Source organism: Trachinotus anak, unplaced genomic scaffold, assembly GCF_046630095.1.
Source record: "Trachinotus anak isolate AG129_WGS33_773 ecotype Australia unplaced genomic scaffold, CSIRO_AGI_Tana_v1 ptg000003l, whole genome shotgun sequence".
In the NCBI taxonomy this organism is placed as follows: Eukaryota; Metazoa; Chordata; class Actinopteri; order Carangiformes; family Carangidae; genus Trachinotus; species Trachinotus anak.
In genome coordinates, this window is record NW_027273854.1 from 19,164,533 (window position 1) to 19,182,576 (window position 18,044).

The 18,044-nt window shown below is 43.1% G+C and overlaps 4 protein-coding genes and 1 non-coding gene across 7 annotated transcripts; 2 read left to right on the top strand and 3 right to left on the bottom strand.

Annotated features, from left to right (window-relative positions):
- Positions 1-414: 414 nt before the first annotated feature.
- On the top strand, positions 415-1,851 carry ndufa6 (NADH:ubiquinone oxidoreductase subunit A6). Its single transcript, XM_071474415.1, has 3 exons — positions 415-591; positions 1,276-1,391; positions 1,627-1,851. Exons 1-3 carry the CDS (start codon positions 453-455, stop codon positions 1,756-1,758), a joined length of 387 nt encoding a protein of 128 aa, XP_071330516.1. The 5' UTR covers positions 415-452; the 3' UTR covers positions 1,759-1,851.
- A 2-nt stretch (positions 1,852-1,853) lies between these two features.
- Positions 1,854-3,767, bottom strand: LOC139618476 (essential MCU regulator, mitochondrial). Its single transcript, XM_071474417.1, has 3 exons — positions 3,477-3,767; positions 3,050-3,214; positions 1,854-2,598 (listed from the first exon to the last, which is right to left on the bottom strand). The coding sequence occupies exons 1-2, from the start codon at positions 3,621-3,623 to the stop codon at positions 3,077-3,079; spliced, it is 285 nt and encodes a 94-aa protein (XP_071330518.1). The 5' UTR covers positions 3,624-3,767; the 3' UTR covers positions 1,854-2,598; positions 3,050-3,076.
- Positions 3,768-3,821: 54 nt separating this feature from the next.
- Positions 3,822-11,099, bottom strand: fam234b (family with sequence similarity 234 member B). Of its 3 annotated transcripts, none has more exons than XM_071474406.1 (13): positions 10,951-11,099; positions 9,302-9,850; positions 8,682-8,795; positions 8,241-8,408; positions 7,782-7,897; positions 6,577-6,727; positions 6,347-6,488; positions 5,843-6,037; positions 5,619-5,697; positions 5,299-5,466; positions 4,989-5,109; positions 4,643-4,869; positions 3,822-4,546 (listed from the first exon to the last, which is right to left on the bottom strand). In XM_071474406.1, exons 1-13 carry the CDS (start codon positions 10,985-10,987, stop codon positions 4,544-4,546), a joined length of 2,070 nt encoding a protein of 689 aa, XP_071330507.1. In that variant the 5' UTR covers positions 10,988-11,099; the 3' UTR covers positions 3,822-4,543. The 3 variants fall into 3 exon arrangements, with proteins under 3 accessions (XP_071330507.1, XP_071330505.1, XP_071330506.1); XM_071474404.1 differs by having other exon boundaries at positions 4,989-5,148; XM_071474405.1 differs by lacking the exon at positions 10,951-11,099 and adding an exon at positions 10,596-10,892 and having other exon boundaries at positions 4,989-5,148.
- A 274-nt stretch (positions 11,100-11,373) lies between these two features.
- Positions 11,374-11,526, bottom strand: LOC139618776 (U12 minor spliceosomal RNA). Its single transcript, XR_011689788.1, has one exon. It is a non-coding gene; the product is annotated as a U12 minor spliceosomal RNA (small nuclear RNA).
- Positions 11,527-11,956: 430 nt separating this feature from the next.
- Positions 11,957-17,651, top strand: poldip3 (polymerase (DNA-directed), delta interacting protein 3). The gene is made up of 10 exons (XM_071474409.1): positions 11,957-12,114; positions 12,856-12,956; positions 13,099-13,532; positions 13,660-13,704; positions 13,817-13,894; positions 14,001-14,222; positions 14,574-14,651; positions 14,778-14,907; positions 15,205-15,271; positions 16,373-17,651. The coding sequence occupies exons 1-10, from the start codon at positions 12,047-12,049 to the stop codon at positions 16,587-16,589; spliced, it is 1,440 nt and encodes a 479-aa protein (XP_071330510.1). The 5' UTR covers positions 11,957-12,046; the 3' UTR covers positions 16,590-17,651.
- The last annotated feature ends 393 nt before the right edge of the window (positions 17,652-18,044 follow it).

Sequence of the window (18,044 nt, forward strand, 5' to 3'; positions counted from 1 at the left end):
CACCCTAAAAGTATAGTGTAGTTCAGTACAATAGCATTACTTACATCAGAATCAGAATCAGTTTTATTACCAAGTATGTTTCCACATACAAGGAATTTGTGCTGGTGGTTGGTGCAAACAGTAACAAAAATAGACTTAGGGAAAAAGAAGAGTAGAATTTACAAGTTAAAAATTAAAATAAGATTAAAATAAAATTAAGATTAAAAAATATACCACAAAGATTTTTTTGTTTGAACAACAAACATTTGAGTTGAATGTCTCTAAAACACGTGTTGGAATATTTCAAGGAACGTGTTAAGAACAAGGTATAAAAAGTAAAGTAAAAACTCATTATTAATGACTGAACGTCTCCTGCCTTGAATCAGCCTTCCCTCCAGGTGGCGCCACGCTGTTTGTCTACATAATTACACCACCGAGTAAGTAAAACCGGAAACGTTCAAACGGCAACAGTCATGGCGTCCACGGCGACGACCCGAACGGCCGCCGCCGCCTCTAAGATCGTTAAGCCGCTTTTTAGCCGGGACCTGGATGAAGCCAAGCGCAGGGTCCGGGAGCTGTATCGAGCCTGGTACCGAGAGGTCCCGAATACAGGTCTGTCGGTCCGCTGTGGCGGGTAAAGGGCGTGTAAGAAGCAGCGCAAGCGTCAAGGTCGAGTCTACGTTGAGGCTCAACATAATGACTTAACGTTAGCTGCTAGCAAACAGCAGCCTAAACATAACAGCGCAGTCCGCAGACGCTCTCCGCTCCATGGCATTTGATAGAAAAGCTGATATTGTAATTTAAACTAGATGAATGATGACAAACCCAGAGACTGTAAGCGTGTATTCTTTGAAACTCCTGCCGTCGTTTATCCGGCTCCAAAAAGCATTGTCCAGTGTTACAGCTGCGGTGGCATGAAGATCTATAAACCTGTGTTCTGATATTGGCGTGTGAGTGTTGGGAGATATCATACAATACAGATTACTGCTGGAAACACCGAAAACCAGCGGTGCGTTTGTCGATGCTAATAAGCTGCTCTGTGGGTTCATATTTGGTGATGACCCGTCCCTCATCAGATCGTGGTGCCAAGGGAAAAGTTTTGAAATCGGCCGTGTAGCACAGTCGCACTCCAGCTGAAGAGTCTTTTCCTATCCTAGTGTTTCAATCATGATATTTACAGTGTATGTTCACGTTGAGCGCCGGTGTTTTAAGCGCAGTGAAATGTAAAAATTGAGTACCTGGATGAATTTGATGCGGTGGAAACTTGACTTTTTGTTTGTATTTCTTTTTCCGCAGTTGCTACATTTCAGCTGGACATCACATCGCGTCAGGCCAGAGACAAAGTGAGGGAGATGTTCGATAAAAACAAGCACGTCACCGACCCCCGTGTGATTGACATGTTAGTCATTAAGGTAAAAACAGCCTTGCATTAATCTGTGAACTGCATTAACATTGACCTTAACCATTACCATTTTAACTAGCTTATTGAACTGATGGGCAGCCCAGTCCCTCTCATCAGTGTTGCTGGATCCAAAATCCTACCTCTGTTGAATGAACGTAGAAATAGGCTGTTCCATAGAGCAGCAATATTCTGTTTCCTCTCAGGTGCACTTAAAGTATTCTCTGTGCACATTATTTCACCTCCAGGGTAAAATGGAGCTTCAGGAAACGATCCACGTCTGGAAGCAGAAGACCCACATAATGCGCTTCTTCCACGAGACTGAGGAACCTCGTCCCGCTGACTTCCTGTCCAAATTCTACCGGGGTCATGACCCATGAACTGTTTAGCTGTCTGCTGATCTCTGACCCGACTGTGCTTGTTTCCAGTGTAACAGATTTTCCCCTTTACTGTAAATATACACTTAACAATCACATGCCTAAAGTTGTCTTTTATTCACAATCAAAGCTTTAGCAGAATTAACTGAGAGGGACAGTTCAACAGACAACACGTAAGATAACAGACAGTGCTGTGAACTGTGTCTTTTCACACTGTTGATGAAGCTGTTCACATCGACGTCTTTCATTTGGATAGTTTTAAGTGAACTGTCCCTTAAAGATTGTGTGGAAGAACTGTTGGATCTTGAATTTTATGTACCTAGAAATCCTGTACTGAAGGCAGGAAGCACCTCTATGAAACCTAATTTTAATTGTTCCCAGCCTCTCCCCACAGACAGCAGGTATGCTGTAATTTACTGTATGTATAATGTGTTGGGCTTTATTCAGTTTACTCTTCAGATTATATCTTGATTGGTGGTTTACTCAAAGCAGTGTTTAGGAGAGACTTGTCTCACAAACAATGGGAACTTGTGTTCTTGTCATAGCTACAGTTACATTCAGTTAAGTGACACCAGCTTTACATGTAGGACAAATGCAACCAACTTGCACCAAACTCCACTGAGCATATGCTGCATTTTACAATTGTCATTCCCTTTATTAAGACTTAACTAGTGCATGCAAATACAGTACGCTACGATCAGCCTGGAACAACCCTATCTCAGTGTCAGTGACAGCAATAACCCTGAACCCAGTGCACACAGAGGCGACTCAAGAACACAGCAGAGGAAGGCGTCTGCTCAGAGGCTCATCGACTCCTCCCAGTGGTGGTGACAAGACGAGGATCTGTGGAGGAAAGAAAACGTTTCAGTCTATAAGTGGTGACTTTTTTAAAATCTCAAACACAGACACAATTTATGAACTGACTGAAACCAACAGCCTCAAAAATCACAAAACAAAGCACACAGGGGCGTTACAATGGATTCTGCCCCTCTCTACTGATGCATTTCAGCTGCCAGTGTGGGAAAATCATTTAGCACATAAATTTGGAAAATAAAATAACATTGTTTAATATTATATGTAGGCAGTCATTCTAATTTGATGTAATTTTGTATTTTACTAATCCTGGTTGGATGTAGGACATTTCATGTTTGCCCGAACTCTGAATCAGCATCTAGTGGATGTCTCCCACAGCTGTCGCCCATGCACCAGATAGACTGAGCAAGTGTGTGTGTGTGTGTGTGTGTGTGCGCGCTGTGCCACAATTCACACTGAAGCCCACAATCCACAGTGATACCTGATAACCAGGAAGCCTACAGAGCCCTCAGTCATCATCGTCATCGTCCTCCGGGACAAAGATGTCGTGCTCCTCCAGCAGCGCGGCAAAGTTCTTGCTGATTTGAGTCCCCACATACAAGAAGGGCACCACTACCAGAGCAATCCGGATTAGGCCGAAGGGGGTCTGCTCCCCAGTGTCACACATCCCACCATAGAGACAACTACGTTAGTTCACGTCAAGCAGCTTGTCCAAGGATGTCTGACACTACATCTGTGAACGCAGTAGATCTGCTCATTCAAATCTTCAAAGATACACAAACTCCCCTGGATTTATTATTTCTCCTGCAGGGAGGACCCTCCCTCACTCCACCTTTCTCTCCTGTGTCTATTTCCGTAACCGAGCTGTCGTTCACACACCACACCGACCCCTCCAAGTCAACACTCACCTTCTTGGGTTTGGGCCGAATGGCGCCGGATGATGAGCTCACGGCTGTCCGGCGCAGCGGGGCGGCTCTCCCCGGCCCGCGGGAGGCAGCGCCGCGGGCGTTTCTGAGGGCCGACAGCCTGGCCAGGCGACCGAGGGCCGACGCCATGTTCACACAGCCAGATGCGGCAGCAATGCGGAAAACGGGAGGAAATTTTTGGAAGAGGAGGAGAAACAGCGCCGCCCTGCGCTTCTGTAACAACACACCAGTCTCACTTACTGATAATTATCCTCATTAGCAGCTATTCTGCGCAGAAACTTGAGACACCGGAAAAGGGTTTGAAATAAACGACACAGGACGCACGTCACCAGGAAAGAAGTGGTTTCAATACTTTCTCTTGCAATATGTGAAGTTGCAGCTTACATTTAAGTGCCATAACCATAAGCAGCCACATATTTAGAGAAATAAAACAGTGGTTAATATATAACATACAAAATCAAACAAAGCAACCCAATAAATACTGTACAGCATTAAATATTTACAGACTCCCTATATAACTTAACTCGGTGATGAGCAGAGAGAACACTATTAGTGGCTTTGTGATGAAATGCATGTGACTGAGGGATGACAACACACCAATACAATGGCCTTGGAAGAGTTATATAAGTGATGCATACTGTAAACACATTTAAATGTTGTTTCATCCCCGCTGTCAGTCATGACCCACAGTATAAAGTCAGTCTCCTGCCGTCAAGTCCACACAATATTAAACATTCAATTAAATTCTACAGACTTCCCCATTTGCAAATTAAATAATTTAAATAGTTTTCATGGTACAAACACAATATAAACCAAAACAATACTAACAAAATCCCCACCCACGAATGAGTAAAGAAATCTACTTCTCAAGTAACAGAGGTTAAATTTGTACTTAGTGAACCTAACAAGATGTAAACGGCCTCAAATGAATTCTTAGTGTGTCCTTAGTGCAGAAATATCCACAGCTTATGTCCCTTTCATCCTTACTTCAGCCCCTTGTAGTCGTACCGCCTCGCGTGACACAGGGAAATGGTAGCAGTGGCGCCTCATCACTAAACACAGAAACACAGTTAAGAGATGTTTACCACTGAGTGTTGTTGCCGACCCTCGGATAAATATGGCTGCTTTTCTACCTACGTCTTCCTCACCTGATGTTTGAAGGACAGATGCCTGAAGAACTTGTTGATCTCAAACACCCCAGGTTTAATGTGTGCCCCGGTCTTGTTGCTTTCCCCCAGTCTGACAATTTGTCCCTCGGTGATAGCGGCTCGGAGGCTCATGCTCTTCACTATGCGAGCGCTGGGCTCCGAGTCGGGTGTGGGCCGGGAGGACACGGTGATGTAGGAGGCGTCTTTCTGATGCGCCTCATAACTCACTGTCAGGGAGGAAGCAGGAGAATACAGGAGGTAGAACATTTTTATTTTTTGAACATGTGTATTACCTGTTCTACAGTATTCTGCAGCTAGAGCTCTTTTGAACTATGGCGACTTTTACCTGCAGAGGTGACTGCGGTGTCTGTGGTACTTGTGAGCTCCAGGAGGATTGTGGGATATGCAGGGTGCAGCAGGAAGAGTTTTCTGATGAGCGGCTCTGCTGCAGCAACACCCGGTGCCACCTGTACAGCCGGTGCATAGGTTGAGTATTTCATTGACGGCTCCAGATCAAAGCCAAAGACAATGAAGTAAAATAAGCCGTGAACATGACTCATAAAGAGAAGTGCTCTTCCTGTTTTTTTATATATAAATATTTCGTATTCATTGAGCATAACTGATTTTGCCTCAGTTATTCTCTGTGGCAGACTCACTGTTGTCTTGGTAACATTCCTCTGCGCATTGATTGGCTCTCTGGCCCAAAAAAGGAAAGCCGACTGGCCTGTCGAGGTGGAAATGGCTGAAGTTTGCAAAACGAGACGAGGACACACAAACTCTGCTGACCAGAGGAGGTGCCCGTTGGCCCCGTCAACGACCTGCGCCTGACAGACGGAGAAGAGTTAGAATTAGAGCAATTAGAGCAAACACAGAGGCCACGAAGAAAAACGTTCAATCAAGGCTCTAATTTCTTCAAAAGATTTTCTGCAGCATATGAGTCCTTGAAAAAAGCATATGAAAGGACTGATTGTTTTACCTTCATGGTACCGTTCGCTGATTGCTGAAAGAAAAGGTCAAGGACTCCATCATCATTGAAGTGTCCCAGGGCTGGTTGGCTATGACAGGAAAAGGAACATTTCAAGGAAATAAATTCAGCAAAATATTCTTACATATGACTTAATTTGTTATCAGCAGTTAATAAACTAATCATTTCTACTGAATTCCTTCAGTAGTGATACAGTGATATGCAGGGCCATTCACCTGTGGATGGGAGCTGAGTTGAAGGTCCATTTTTTACGTATGTCCCTCTGTTTGAGCACTGACAGTTTGCTGGAGCCATAAACCAGCACCCAGTCACTTCTGATAGAGTTCATGTTAGAAACAGTGTCCAGGCTGTTGTGGTTGTTGCCAAAACCAGCCACAAGAGGGAGCAGGAAGTCCACGCGCTCGGACCCCCTGGACAGAAGATACCAGAGGACAGACGATGATTTATTTCAGTCATTAACTGTCTAGTAAGCTTGAAGCTGTCGTTGCAGTCTCTTTCACTGTTCATATTTGCAACCTAGGATTTTTTAAAATTATTTTTATTGTGGCTGACTTAATTATGACCAACAAGTTTTACATTTTCTGTTTGACTCCAGTGGAATAAATAGCTGAATAAAATCAGCACACATTTGGAAGTTCAAGCATCAACATGTGGAACAGGTTTAGTATTTAACAAACAAACTTCTGTACTGTGTAACCGGAGCCAAGAGCCAGGCGTACCTGTAAATGTGTATGAAGGAGGACGAATTGGTTTTCTTGAGTTCCTCCCACCCTGGATCTCTGATTTTAAGTGCCTGAGTTACAGGCATTTTGTCAATGGCACGAGTGTAAATGTCCCGCAGAGAGATGGCCTCTACGTTACCTGGGGAGACAGACATTAACACAAAGTCTTGTAAAACCGCAACGTAAGAATAAACTGAAGCAGTTTGATTTCGAGTTTGTTCCTTTACCCAGTCCAAAGAGGATGTAATACGCCCCTTTTTGTGTCTCATGCAGTAAAGGGCCAATCAGCTTCCCTTGTCCAGTGAGGTTGAAGGGTACGGGACGTCCGATCTGTGTCCCGGTCAGTCCAGAGATCAGGGTCAGGGAGAGATCCAAATCCTGGGAATGAATGTGGCAGAAAAATAGAGACTTTTTAGGGTCCTTAATTGAGGGACTCATACAAATCAGCTGACTACCTCAGTGTAACTTAATGTGTGTGGAAAGGAGTAAAGGAGGGAGGTGGCTGACATGCAGCTGTGTGAAAAACTTTGGGAGCGTACACATGATTTTTGAAGCCACAGAGAAGTAAATACAACCCCTGCAGCAACAACACATTAAAATAGAGTCTTTCTTTAAATGTTAGTGCACTGTTACTTTTTATAACTGTGGCTTGTTCGAGTTCAGGCAGCCAATGAGTCAGTACCTCGTAACTACACACTTTTAACTTTGTCTGTCCACAGCACTTGTTTTCAAAACGACTCTGGTTTATCCAGATGTTGTTTCACAGACTTCAGACGTTCACTTTTGTGACGAGGTTACAGGTGACGTCTCCTCCATGTAGACTCTGTTTGTGCATTCGCACTGCACAGTGGATCCGTGCACCACCGGCCGCTGCGTCAGCCAAACCCTCCTGCAGCTCCTCTGCAGTCCTGTCGGGTTTTACTACCTCCTCTCTGTCCAGCTGCCATTTCTTAATGACATTTCAGACAGTGGAAAATTGAAGATAAAACATTTTGATGTCTTTATATAGCCTCCCCTGCTCTGTAGGCATCAGTGAGCTTCATTTTCAGACCCTCAGTCAGTTGTTCAGAGGAGCCAGTGGTCGTTCAGTGTCACCACAACACTTGAAGAGTCAAACCATTTATCAAGTCTGGAAATGTCATCAGCTGACAGTTCCTAATGACAACTCTTGACCTTCCCTTTATGTCCTAATGATCAATTACAGTCAATGAAGCTCTGAATGTTTTACAAGTAGCACATCCCACAGTTACTGATATTTTTTCTTTCTTTGTTTTAAGTTCTTGAGCTGAAAAGTAACAGTGTATTAACATTTTATGAAAGGTTCATTTTCCAACATCTCCTTATTGTATTTACTTATTTACACTTGACAAAACACCACAATACATAATTTTCCTGGAAGGGCCCGAATGTTTGTCTACAACTGCGGCTTTACCTCATCTGCAGGCAGGGTGGCTATGAGCAGGTCCAGGACTGAGTCCCCCTGGAGGTCTGGAAGTAACACCGCCTGGGATTCAATGTTCTTGAGCTGGACCGACGACAAGTTCTTCCCTGGGGAGTGAAAGGAAACCTCTTTGACCTTGTTTTGTTTTACACTTCGGATACTTTGAGTAGGGCTACCCTTATTGACCTGTTTTACAGGCCAACACAGTCAACACTCTTGACTTCACTCTGGTCTGGTTGGGGAACTTCAGGTTGGGAGAAACGTTGCCAAACTTTGCTTCTTTTTTATTACACATGAACAAATCCCTCACAATAATCCAACAACAAATTAAAAATCAAATACAAAAAGACATGTTTAGTAATTATTGTTAGATTAGAAGTTGCTGTTATCTCCGCATGAAAAAGACCGACTGACAGAAACCTATGTAGCTTAAACAGCCTGTCTTCTAACCTGTGGTGCCATTGACTACTGTGAGGATGGATTTGCTGATGAGGAGACACACAGGTGACAGCTGGGAGCTGTACTGCAGACCACACTGGATGTACATCACTGGCTCCCCCATGACTTTCCTCCACAGCACCTCTCCGCTGACTGCAGACAGCACCACCGCACTGTAAACTGGGGGGAAAAAACCCAGGAAACGTAGAAATAATAAAGGTTAAACAAGGAAAAAGAGGATGAGATATTAAAGTGGATTCAGGTTGGAATCAGTTGGCTCAGCAGGATATTAGATTATAGACATAGTTAAGTGCAAACAGGCACATGACAGGAATATTCTGACACCAGTCTCTTCCTCTCTTCTCGTGTAAAATGTCCCATTATTTAAATGGACTTCCTGAATCTACGGGGCGGGAACATCGGCTACGCCTTTTCAAAGGATTCTCCACATACTTTTGTTCCTCTGTGTGGGATGGGTGTCATTGGTCCATTCAGTTACACCGAGAAACACATCCTCCACAGAATCACCATCAACATCCCACAGCGCCAGTGCGGGCGGAGTCACACCTAGACCGAGAAACCAAAACAATATGAACAATATGATCAATATGAACAAAATGATCAATATTTGGCTGAAGCTTAGAAGAGTAAGGTTGTTTTTTAAGGGAGAAAATGTGTCACATGACGTAAAGATCATAGTATCAAAACATTAATGATCAAGTTTCTTCACTGTATTATCCATGTGCATTTTCTAAAACACTGTTAAGTGTTCTTGTGTGGTCATTTAAGACGTAACACTGTTGGGTTTGTGTTTATTGCCACACCACAAAACTGTCATAGTGCTGCTGAAACAGAACATGTGGTAGGCAGAGTGATGCTCACAATCCTGTGTAATTACAGATGACTAATTAAAGGGCGAGCCAGCATCGTCTAGCCAAAGAGACTCCTCGGTAAGCCCTTATTTAGAGAGTGGGGGCACCACTCTAATGAACACAATGATAATGACAGAATAAAATGTTAAAATGTAGCTTCAGTAATTCAACACAAACTTCACACGACATTATTCCTTTTACCTCCTGCGTCTCCCAGCGCTCTCTCCCACTGCCTCCTCTTTCCCAGCTCTCCCTTCTGGCAGGGGATCAGGAATGCACACAGCAGCACGATCAGCATGGCGCAGACCAGGGGCACCAAGAAGAACGCACTCCGGACAGCGTTCTTCATCCTCTTCCTCTTTTCTTCCGCATCGGTACTGTGAGCCCCCAGCCCGCCGCCACCCAGTGGACCAGCCCCCCCTCTGTCCTCCCCCGGCCTGTCCCTGCCCGAGTCCCTTTGGCTCCAGTACTGTGTGCCTTTCATGTCGTCTCTGTCCTGCCTGGATTTGCTGGGGAGGCGCTCTCTCCATTCATCCTCCTCTTCCTCTTCGTCCTCCTGTGCCTCATCTTTGGCCCCCACGAGTCTTCCGGACCTGCCACCCCGCAGCTTTGAGGACCCCGGGCCAAGGCAGCTGTCCCTGCCAAGGCCATTTCGGGGGTAGTTGAGCACGAGATCGTCCTCTTCACTCTCGTCCTCGCTGTCTGCCTGGGTGAGAGGGTCGTACTCCCCAAGCTCTGAGCCCTTCTTCCCTGCAGAGACACAGAGGGTGCTAGTGAGGCTCAGATGTCCTGTGTGGTCATTGTACTGTATTGATGCTCTGCAGACATATCGCCGATATACAATTATTAATACAATCTCAGGCAATAGTTGAATTACATAGATGTATCCTTCCCTTACTCTGGACACTTAGCAATAATAGCATTTAAGTGAATTTATATGTCCAATAATGCATTTTATTCAAGCACTGCCCTTTAATTCTTTTTTTACACTGACAATTATATTCACACACACACACACACATATATATATATATATATATATATATATATATATATATATGCATATTTATATTTATTTATTTAATTTTATTTTTTAAAACAAATTCAACTATTAACAGGACAATATGCTGTGGTTGACTTGATCATAGAAAGAAATAATAATAACAAAGTCATTGTTTTATCATCTTATCTTATCATCGCATCTGTGCATTTTTTTATCGTACTAATACTAATTATAATAACAATTGATTTTTTTTTAAGTAAAAATGTAAAAATATAGAGGCCGGCTCACAATGAAACCTCTCAAAATATAGCAAAAGAACATACAATTGAAAAAAAAAATACTACAAAATACTAAAATACTACAACTACTACAAATACTATTACAATAAGACAGCTACTACACCAGCGGATGTGTCATAACTAATGTTATATGCAGTACAACAGTTTGCCCGCTGGCAGATGTAATGTTTATTTTCGTGCCCGAGTTGTTTACCGTGCAGCACCGTGGTCGTGTTGAACATTAGCAGCTAGCTAACTGGCCGCACACAGCGGACACGCTTTGACAGAGAGGCGTCAGCACGCCGCTCTGCCCGCACAGAAAACAGGGCCCATCTTAGATGAGATGCTTTAGAAAAATGCTCACTAATGTGGGATGACACGGAGCCGATGCTAACTGTACGCGACACGCCAGGGAATTAAATGAATCAATTGCATTTGAAGAGATGAGTTGCAGGAGCGGAGCGCCACAGACCACCTCGTCCTGGCCGGTGCTGGTCTCGGTAAACGATCGGCTGAGCGCTGCTTCGTTTCTTCACGTCTCCGTCAGAAACGCACGCAGCGCATCTTACCGGGCAGTTTGAGGGCACGGGAGAGAGCTGCGGCCATTTCTCCGCTGGCGGATCCGAGAGGCGGCGACGGGAGGCAGCGGTGATAAAGAGCTGGAGGGCACCGACCCAGCAGGTTGGAGATGCGCCTGCCCAACTGTATGCTGGGACCTGTAGTTTTTCTGTGCTAATGGCCCTGCACAAGACAAAATGATCTGTCAGGGTGGTTTTCATAAAGCACTTTCAGCCCGCGGCCCGTCCATGTAATAAGAGAATAAAGAACAGAAGTCTCGTGTAAAAGTGCATTAAAGTGAATGATGTTATGAAACTTTTGAGGTTTTCATCTGTGATACAGCCGCACTGCAGTGTATTCACACACTTTCATAAGTACTGCCCTCGGAGCGGGTCGGGAGTGTTCGTGTGTTTTTGTTTCACAGTTTGAGGGTCGGGGAAGGTCCCAGTCCTGCGAGGCATCTCGCAAAGTAGGCGAGTCACCTCAGCGGCAGACCTGTGCCCTTTCAAAAATTCATCTCGCAGTATGTACGAGGACACGGGCGTCACCCCGCGTCGTTATTTTCCTTACTCATCAGTTTAAGGCATGCTCAATGGATGGTCGAGGAGGGGACTAGTCACAGTGTCCAGGGATTCTCTGTCAGGGTGCCCAGTATGGGTCATTGGCAGCAGGTTATCCTGGTTTTGTACCAACAGTTATATGTGAATGAAATAATAATTTGTATAATTAAAGTGTTATATTGTGTTTTACTGACTCTAAACTATGCTTGTGGCGCTAAACCTTGCTTATTTTTAGGACAATTTGGCGCAAAGGCTCATGGGTACCGAGGCATGACTGCTCTTTGCACTTTGACAAGAGTAGTCGATGGCAGATTGTTTATTTTTAACTGGACAGCGATTAAGTCTTCGTCACTGTAGTCTGTGTTTCAGCACTACACTGATATTTATTCTTAACTGTGCAATACATGATCAACAAATGCTGTAATTAAAACAATTCAATATATCGTCGGTTTCCCGGCAGCCATTTGCCGTTCTGACCCGAATCGGCTTCCGTAGTCCTACATAAAGCTTTCTCGTTTACGCAGGCGCTGTGAGGCAGTGCGAGAAAATGGCAGACGTTTCTTTGGATGAAGTGATACGACAGCGCGGTATTAACCTCAAGGCTGCAGCTAAACGGTATTAAAACTATTCATGCACTGATGTGTGTTCGCTTATTTAGGCCGTGCCAGCTCGAAGTTACATTTCTGAGAGCATAACGAGCATGGATAGCTGTTGGGAGCTAGTTGGTTATCGTAAGCTAACCGTAGCCCGTTACAACCAGCAGCTTCTGACTAGCTACATCGTAAAGGCTAGGCTAAGTAGCTCACATTATATGTAGGCCTTTAAGTCTGTAACCATTCAGTTTTAAATTTGAAAAATGTATGTTGCTTATTCAACTGAATACCAGTTTTAACCAAATAAATTTGTAGAAGTCGCGTTAACGCCCGTAACCAGTGTGCTTGTATTTGTAGCTTCAAATATCAGACTTAGCTAGCTAGTAAGCTAATATCTATGTTGGCTGCAAAATAGGTATCGCTCCCACTTATTAAACAAATGTGGTCATCGAAAGTAGTGGATTGAACTAGGATGCTGTTTAATCAAAATCACATTTAAAACCTCTTAGTATCACCCCCCTACTGAGTTATAAAGTAGAAATGTGGTTTTATTCACCTCAAAATATCAGAACCCAGTATGCCAGCCTCTAGACGCAGCGTGAGAAATTGAAATAATTAATGAAGTAACAAAATGTTGAATGTTTCGCTGCCAAAATCAACACTTTTATGAGCTCTTAGAATCTGATAATGTGAAAAGGAGCACCGTTTACACAATCTTAATTGTGTTTAAGTACCAGTGTTGAATCGTTTTTCTTTCTCTCAGGCCCATGTTTGGAAGAGGTGCAGGAGGCACTGGCAAGAGTTTTGATGCCAGGCAGAAGATTGGAGTCAATGATGCCAGACAGCGGCTTGGAGGAGGAACAGGTAAGTTCTGCCATCATTGTGTAGATAAATAAAAATGCTATGGCCAGGTATGTCTCATATTTAATGAAAACTAACAGACCTATGAGTGGTATGTTCAGGGGACTAAAACTAAGTTTGCAATCAATCCCCTGTCTCCCCTCAGGTTTTCAAGTGAAAGATGCCAGAGAAAAGCTGGGACAGAAAGATGCTCGCTTCAAAATTCGTGGCAGGGGAGGAGCAGGAGCAGGAGGAGTGCAGGATGCCCGTCAGATGATCAACTCTCGCAAACAAGGGCAGAATCAGTTCAGTGTCCTCGCACAGACTACACAGAAGACAGCAGTAGCACACCAAATACAGAGCCAGACACTTGTGCCACAGATACAGATACACACCAACAGCAGTCCTGGTGGTGTGAACACAAGGCAGTTTGCCCCTACTGTGCAAGGACTGAGTGTGAGGGGCAGTGCAGCAGCACAGCTGAGCAATAATATGAGAATGATGGATGCCCGTGATAGGCTGAGCCTCAAGAGGAGCATTGGAGGGACACAGACACAGACAGCTGCTGCCCCACCCCTAAAAATAACCAAGACCATCCAGGTTAGGTTAAAATAAGTTACTTTGTTTGTGTAAGATCAATGACAAATCCTACATACATACATGTATGTTTATTGAATTGTATAAGCATATTATCAGGCTTGCTTATGTAGAATGTTTCTTTTCACAGCAACGTCCGGTAGGGATGTCAGGTGGCATACGCGCAGCTTCACAGGTAGAGCTGTTCGAGAGTAACTGTGTGTTTATGAGAATATTTGTTTAAGAGAACACCATTCCCTTTCTAAGTGTAAAATTTGGTACTAAATATGTGATTTTGTTTCCAATAGCCTGTTTCCAATGAGCATGATGGCACCTCCAGTAAACAAATAAAGATTACTACTGCAAACAATATGCTACAGTCACGGGTAAGAGGTGCCTAAGGACTTAACGCATATTTTAAGTATTACATAACAAATATTAAATTCCGAAATTAAATTGTAATTTTCCTTTCCATTCCTCTGTTTCGTACAGTCTGGTGCAGCAGGCTCCACATTCTCCATGTCGGCCCCGATCACCAAGGTGGTTAAAAATGATGCTTACACGGCCCCACGTCCTCCCGTCCCTGTGGCTCCCACCCGGCCCAACACCAGCATGGCGGCCAACAGGTCCTCAGCTGCAGCCTTACAGCCAGTCTCCAGGACCCTCCAGCAAAACACAGCAGAAACCAGCACAACGGCTCCTACTCCCCCTCAGGTAACATCTCATGCATGCACCTGTTGCTCCTTTGTTGCTTGTCCCCACCATATATTATCCTTATTCTTTGCGTTTCCACTTATAATCTTTCCCCTACTCTGCCCTCTTTTACTCCCATTAAGCTTCTTAACTCCCTTGCTCCTTTACATTAAAAAGGCTAAACCAGATATTGATCTTCTGTCAGCATTTGTTCACCCTACGAAAAACATTTAGAATTCAGTACAGGAGGACTGACATCTAGCTAAGATATTTAGCATGTTAACCTTTCCACCACACTTAAAACACATTGTTTAGGCCAGCCATTTTCATTGTGTATACTTTAACATGTGGTGTTGGCATATTTCTTTCTAGCCTGCTTTCAGTCCTTTGGAGGGGACAAAAATAACAGTGAACAACCTGCATCCCCGGGTCACTGAGGAAGACATAGTTGTGAGTGAATCGCACTGTTTGCCTATAACCTTTGGTTATGTTTGATATTCAGTGATGCGGCGAAAGCTGTTGTTCCATGATGACTCATTCGCTGTGTGTTTGCACTCTCCATCTATGTGTCCACAGGAACTGTTCTGTGTGTGTGGTGCCTTGAAGCGAGCACGGCTGGTGAAGGTGGGTGTGGCTGAAGTGGTGTTTGTCCGTAAAGAGGACGCTGTGAGCGCATACAGGAAGTACAACAATCGCTGCCTGGATGGTGAGTGCCAGTAGCAAGGACGCACACATCAAATGGATCTCTGGGCTTTGGGCAATGTCTTCTGTTTTGCATACAGATTAATAACAGGAGTACTGATGACAAATTTGCTGGTTGAGGACATTATTATATGTTTGTTAAAACAAAGTGTTTTTGCTGAACTGAAGGACATTGGAAAGTATGACATTGGTCATACTTTGCATTCCTGAGACTGCCACTAACCAGCGTGATGGAGTTGGGGTGGGGTTTCTGTGTATCATTGTTTCCTTTCTTATCTTTTCTTCTTGCTCCCCTCCCCAGGCCAACCCATGAAGTGTAACCTTCATATTCAGGGAAATGTCATCACATCTGATCAGCCCATTCTATTGTAAGTGAGCCTGCGGGGCTTCATTCCTTCATTTCAAATTAATCTGTGGTTGACTGTGTTTACATGCACATACTTTATTTTGCATATTTTCAGTGAGCTGTAATTTGCCTTTAGCTTGAGTGAGCACAATTTATGCCCACTATTTTTCTTTTATGTATAAAGATCAGTGATATTTCATTTAATCAACTACATAGACGCAAGTAGTGACTATCAAGGCATGATTTGCTCATTATCTTATTTGAATAAGTGTTAAATAAGAGTTGCCTTTTAAAGAAGCAGTTACTCAGATAACACATTTCGTGATGTCGTTATTCTGACTAAGCAATAGATAGTGTTTTTAACTGACCACTCAAAATGGGTTTTGATCAAATTTGACGTAATCATGTTTAGCTTTGAGATAGAAATCTTGAGAGGTGGTTAACTTGAGATTGGTTAAGTTTCAGGAGCTCTGGTTGTCTTACACAGGACCATATATTAAAGCTTGATTGAAGAGAAAAGATATAAGCAATACAAGTTCGCACTGTCATGCCATTGTTCTGGAGGTGATCTCCCTTAAATATTTATACCCATACAAACTTGCAAATGTGCAATCCTGAACAATAATTCAATTCAATAACTTAAGTCAAATTGAATATTTCATGCAATGCCTATGTTCTCCTCAAGGGAAGATCTCATGACCCCAAAAGGCACCAGTATTATGACTGTTCACTCGTCTTAGCCGAGGTTTGGTCCAACCTTGGTTGCTATGACGACTGCTATTGGGTACTGGGCCAACTTGACTCAATAACTGTCTCGCAGCTATCCTTCAGACAGACAATGAGCTATTGCTTGTAGGGTTACTAAGTGACCTGTGTAAACACTGCCTACCACTACCTTAAGACCTAAAGGAGGACACATTCCTTTACAAGATTTATTTTGAAATGCCAGTGGTAATAGCTGTTGCTGTATTTAAGGCTTGGACTATCCACTAGATTCCAATGCATTTGGCATGACGACTACTATTTATTTATTTTTCTTATAAAATATGCAGAAGTTATGGATTAATATCCCTTTGTGGTATCGAGGAATTGTGACACCCCTTTCTCTTCTTGGCTCCTGCAGGAGGCTCAGTGACACTCCAGGCACAGGTGGTGGTACAAAGAAAGACGGTCTGCCCCCCTCCTTGTCTCGCCCCACCGGTCAACGAGCCTCTTCTCAGCCTACTCCAGAGGTGGACCCCCAGACCATCCTCAAAGCTCTGTTCAAGTCCACTGCACAGTCCACCTCCACCACTGAGCCCCCCAGCTCACAGGCTACAGCCTTTCGCATCAAGATATAGCTCATGTCTAGTGTGAATACACTGTCTGTTCATAAACATATTACTGCATTCTCAGTGTTAACATACGAACTGTGGTTTTCACCTTGACAGCAGGCAGCCGTCATTCTCATATAAAACTGATTTTTACACATTTGATATACATGACTACTCTGAACGTGAAAATTCATGGATATCAACATCCTGTTTTTGGTTTTGTGGTATCCAGATGTCACCTGTTTGTTTCTGATATGGACCAGTGGAAAGGAATGTGATGTAGTTTGTTGTTTTAATCCAATGTGGTGGGGGATGCCAAATCAGACTGGAATTGTAGTAATGACTTTTTTTGTCAATTCAATGCCAGCCCGTCCAAATATGTTGACTTTTTAAAGATAATACAGTTTAACTATTAATCAACCCCCGTATCCCAAAAATCAAAGAGGCAAAAAAGAAAAGACCTGAAAAAAAAAAACTAATTGACTCGCAGACACTGAGCAGCATTGTTATTGAGAGATGCATTATGTTTAAGGCCCTGTGCATCCACACAGGTGTGTTCAGTTACATTGTACCTCTTTTCAGATTCCCTAGGGTGTACAGACCATAGAAATAAAATGGAGAATAGACCAATCAACACTAAAAGAAACATCAAAATTCAGTAGCCATATCTGTGTGATTACACAAGACAAAGGCAGTGCCTTCAGCAAATCCTTGGCACAACTCAACTAACCTGAAAAGAGGTATTACTGGGCATAATAACTGAAAAGTACTTGTGTGAGTAAATCAGAGATGGACAGAAATTATAATACATTAAATTACAGTAAACCAGTTCTCAACCAGTCGTTTTATTTGGTTTTACCATTCTGTGGACTCCAGATTCTTGTGTGCTCTGTTTGTGGCTGGTTTTACTTGGTTGTCCCGTTTTTCTTTTGAAGCAGTATATGTTTAATTCTTTCTAGTATACATTACTTTCAATTTATGTTCAAAGACTGTAAATTACTCTGTTGCTTTCTTGGTATGTCAGTCAAGAAGAGACTAGGAAGGTCAGATGTGTCTGTGAAATGTCACCATTAAATATTTAGCTTTGTAGATGTTGTCTGAGACTCATCTTTCCTGTCTGCCATCTGATGATGAAAAATACATCTACACATTATACATACAGCATTTACGTTTGCTAAAAACCTAAATGCTAAGCCTAAAAAAGACTAGTAATAAAATTACTTAACTTCTCAATTACTATGTTTGTCCTAATTTTCAAAAGATGCCTTTATTAATTTGCCACAGCCAGCATTAGCTGCAAAAGAATTTTCTTTTTCTTTTGGGCTCCAGATATAACATTTTTACTAAAACCCAACAGCCAAAAGTAACATAATAATTATCAATGTTTTACAACAAATAAAAAAAATATTTGATTTAACCATTTCTTTTGTGTGGAAAAATGTGAAAAAGAGTTTTGTTTGGAATTTATATAGTATAAACCAA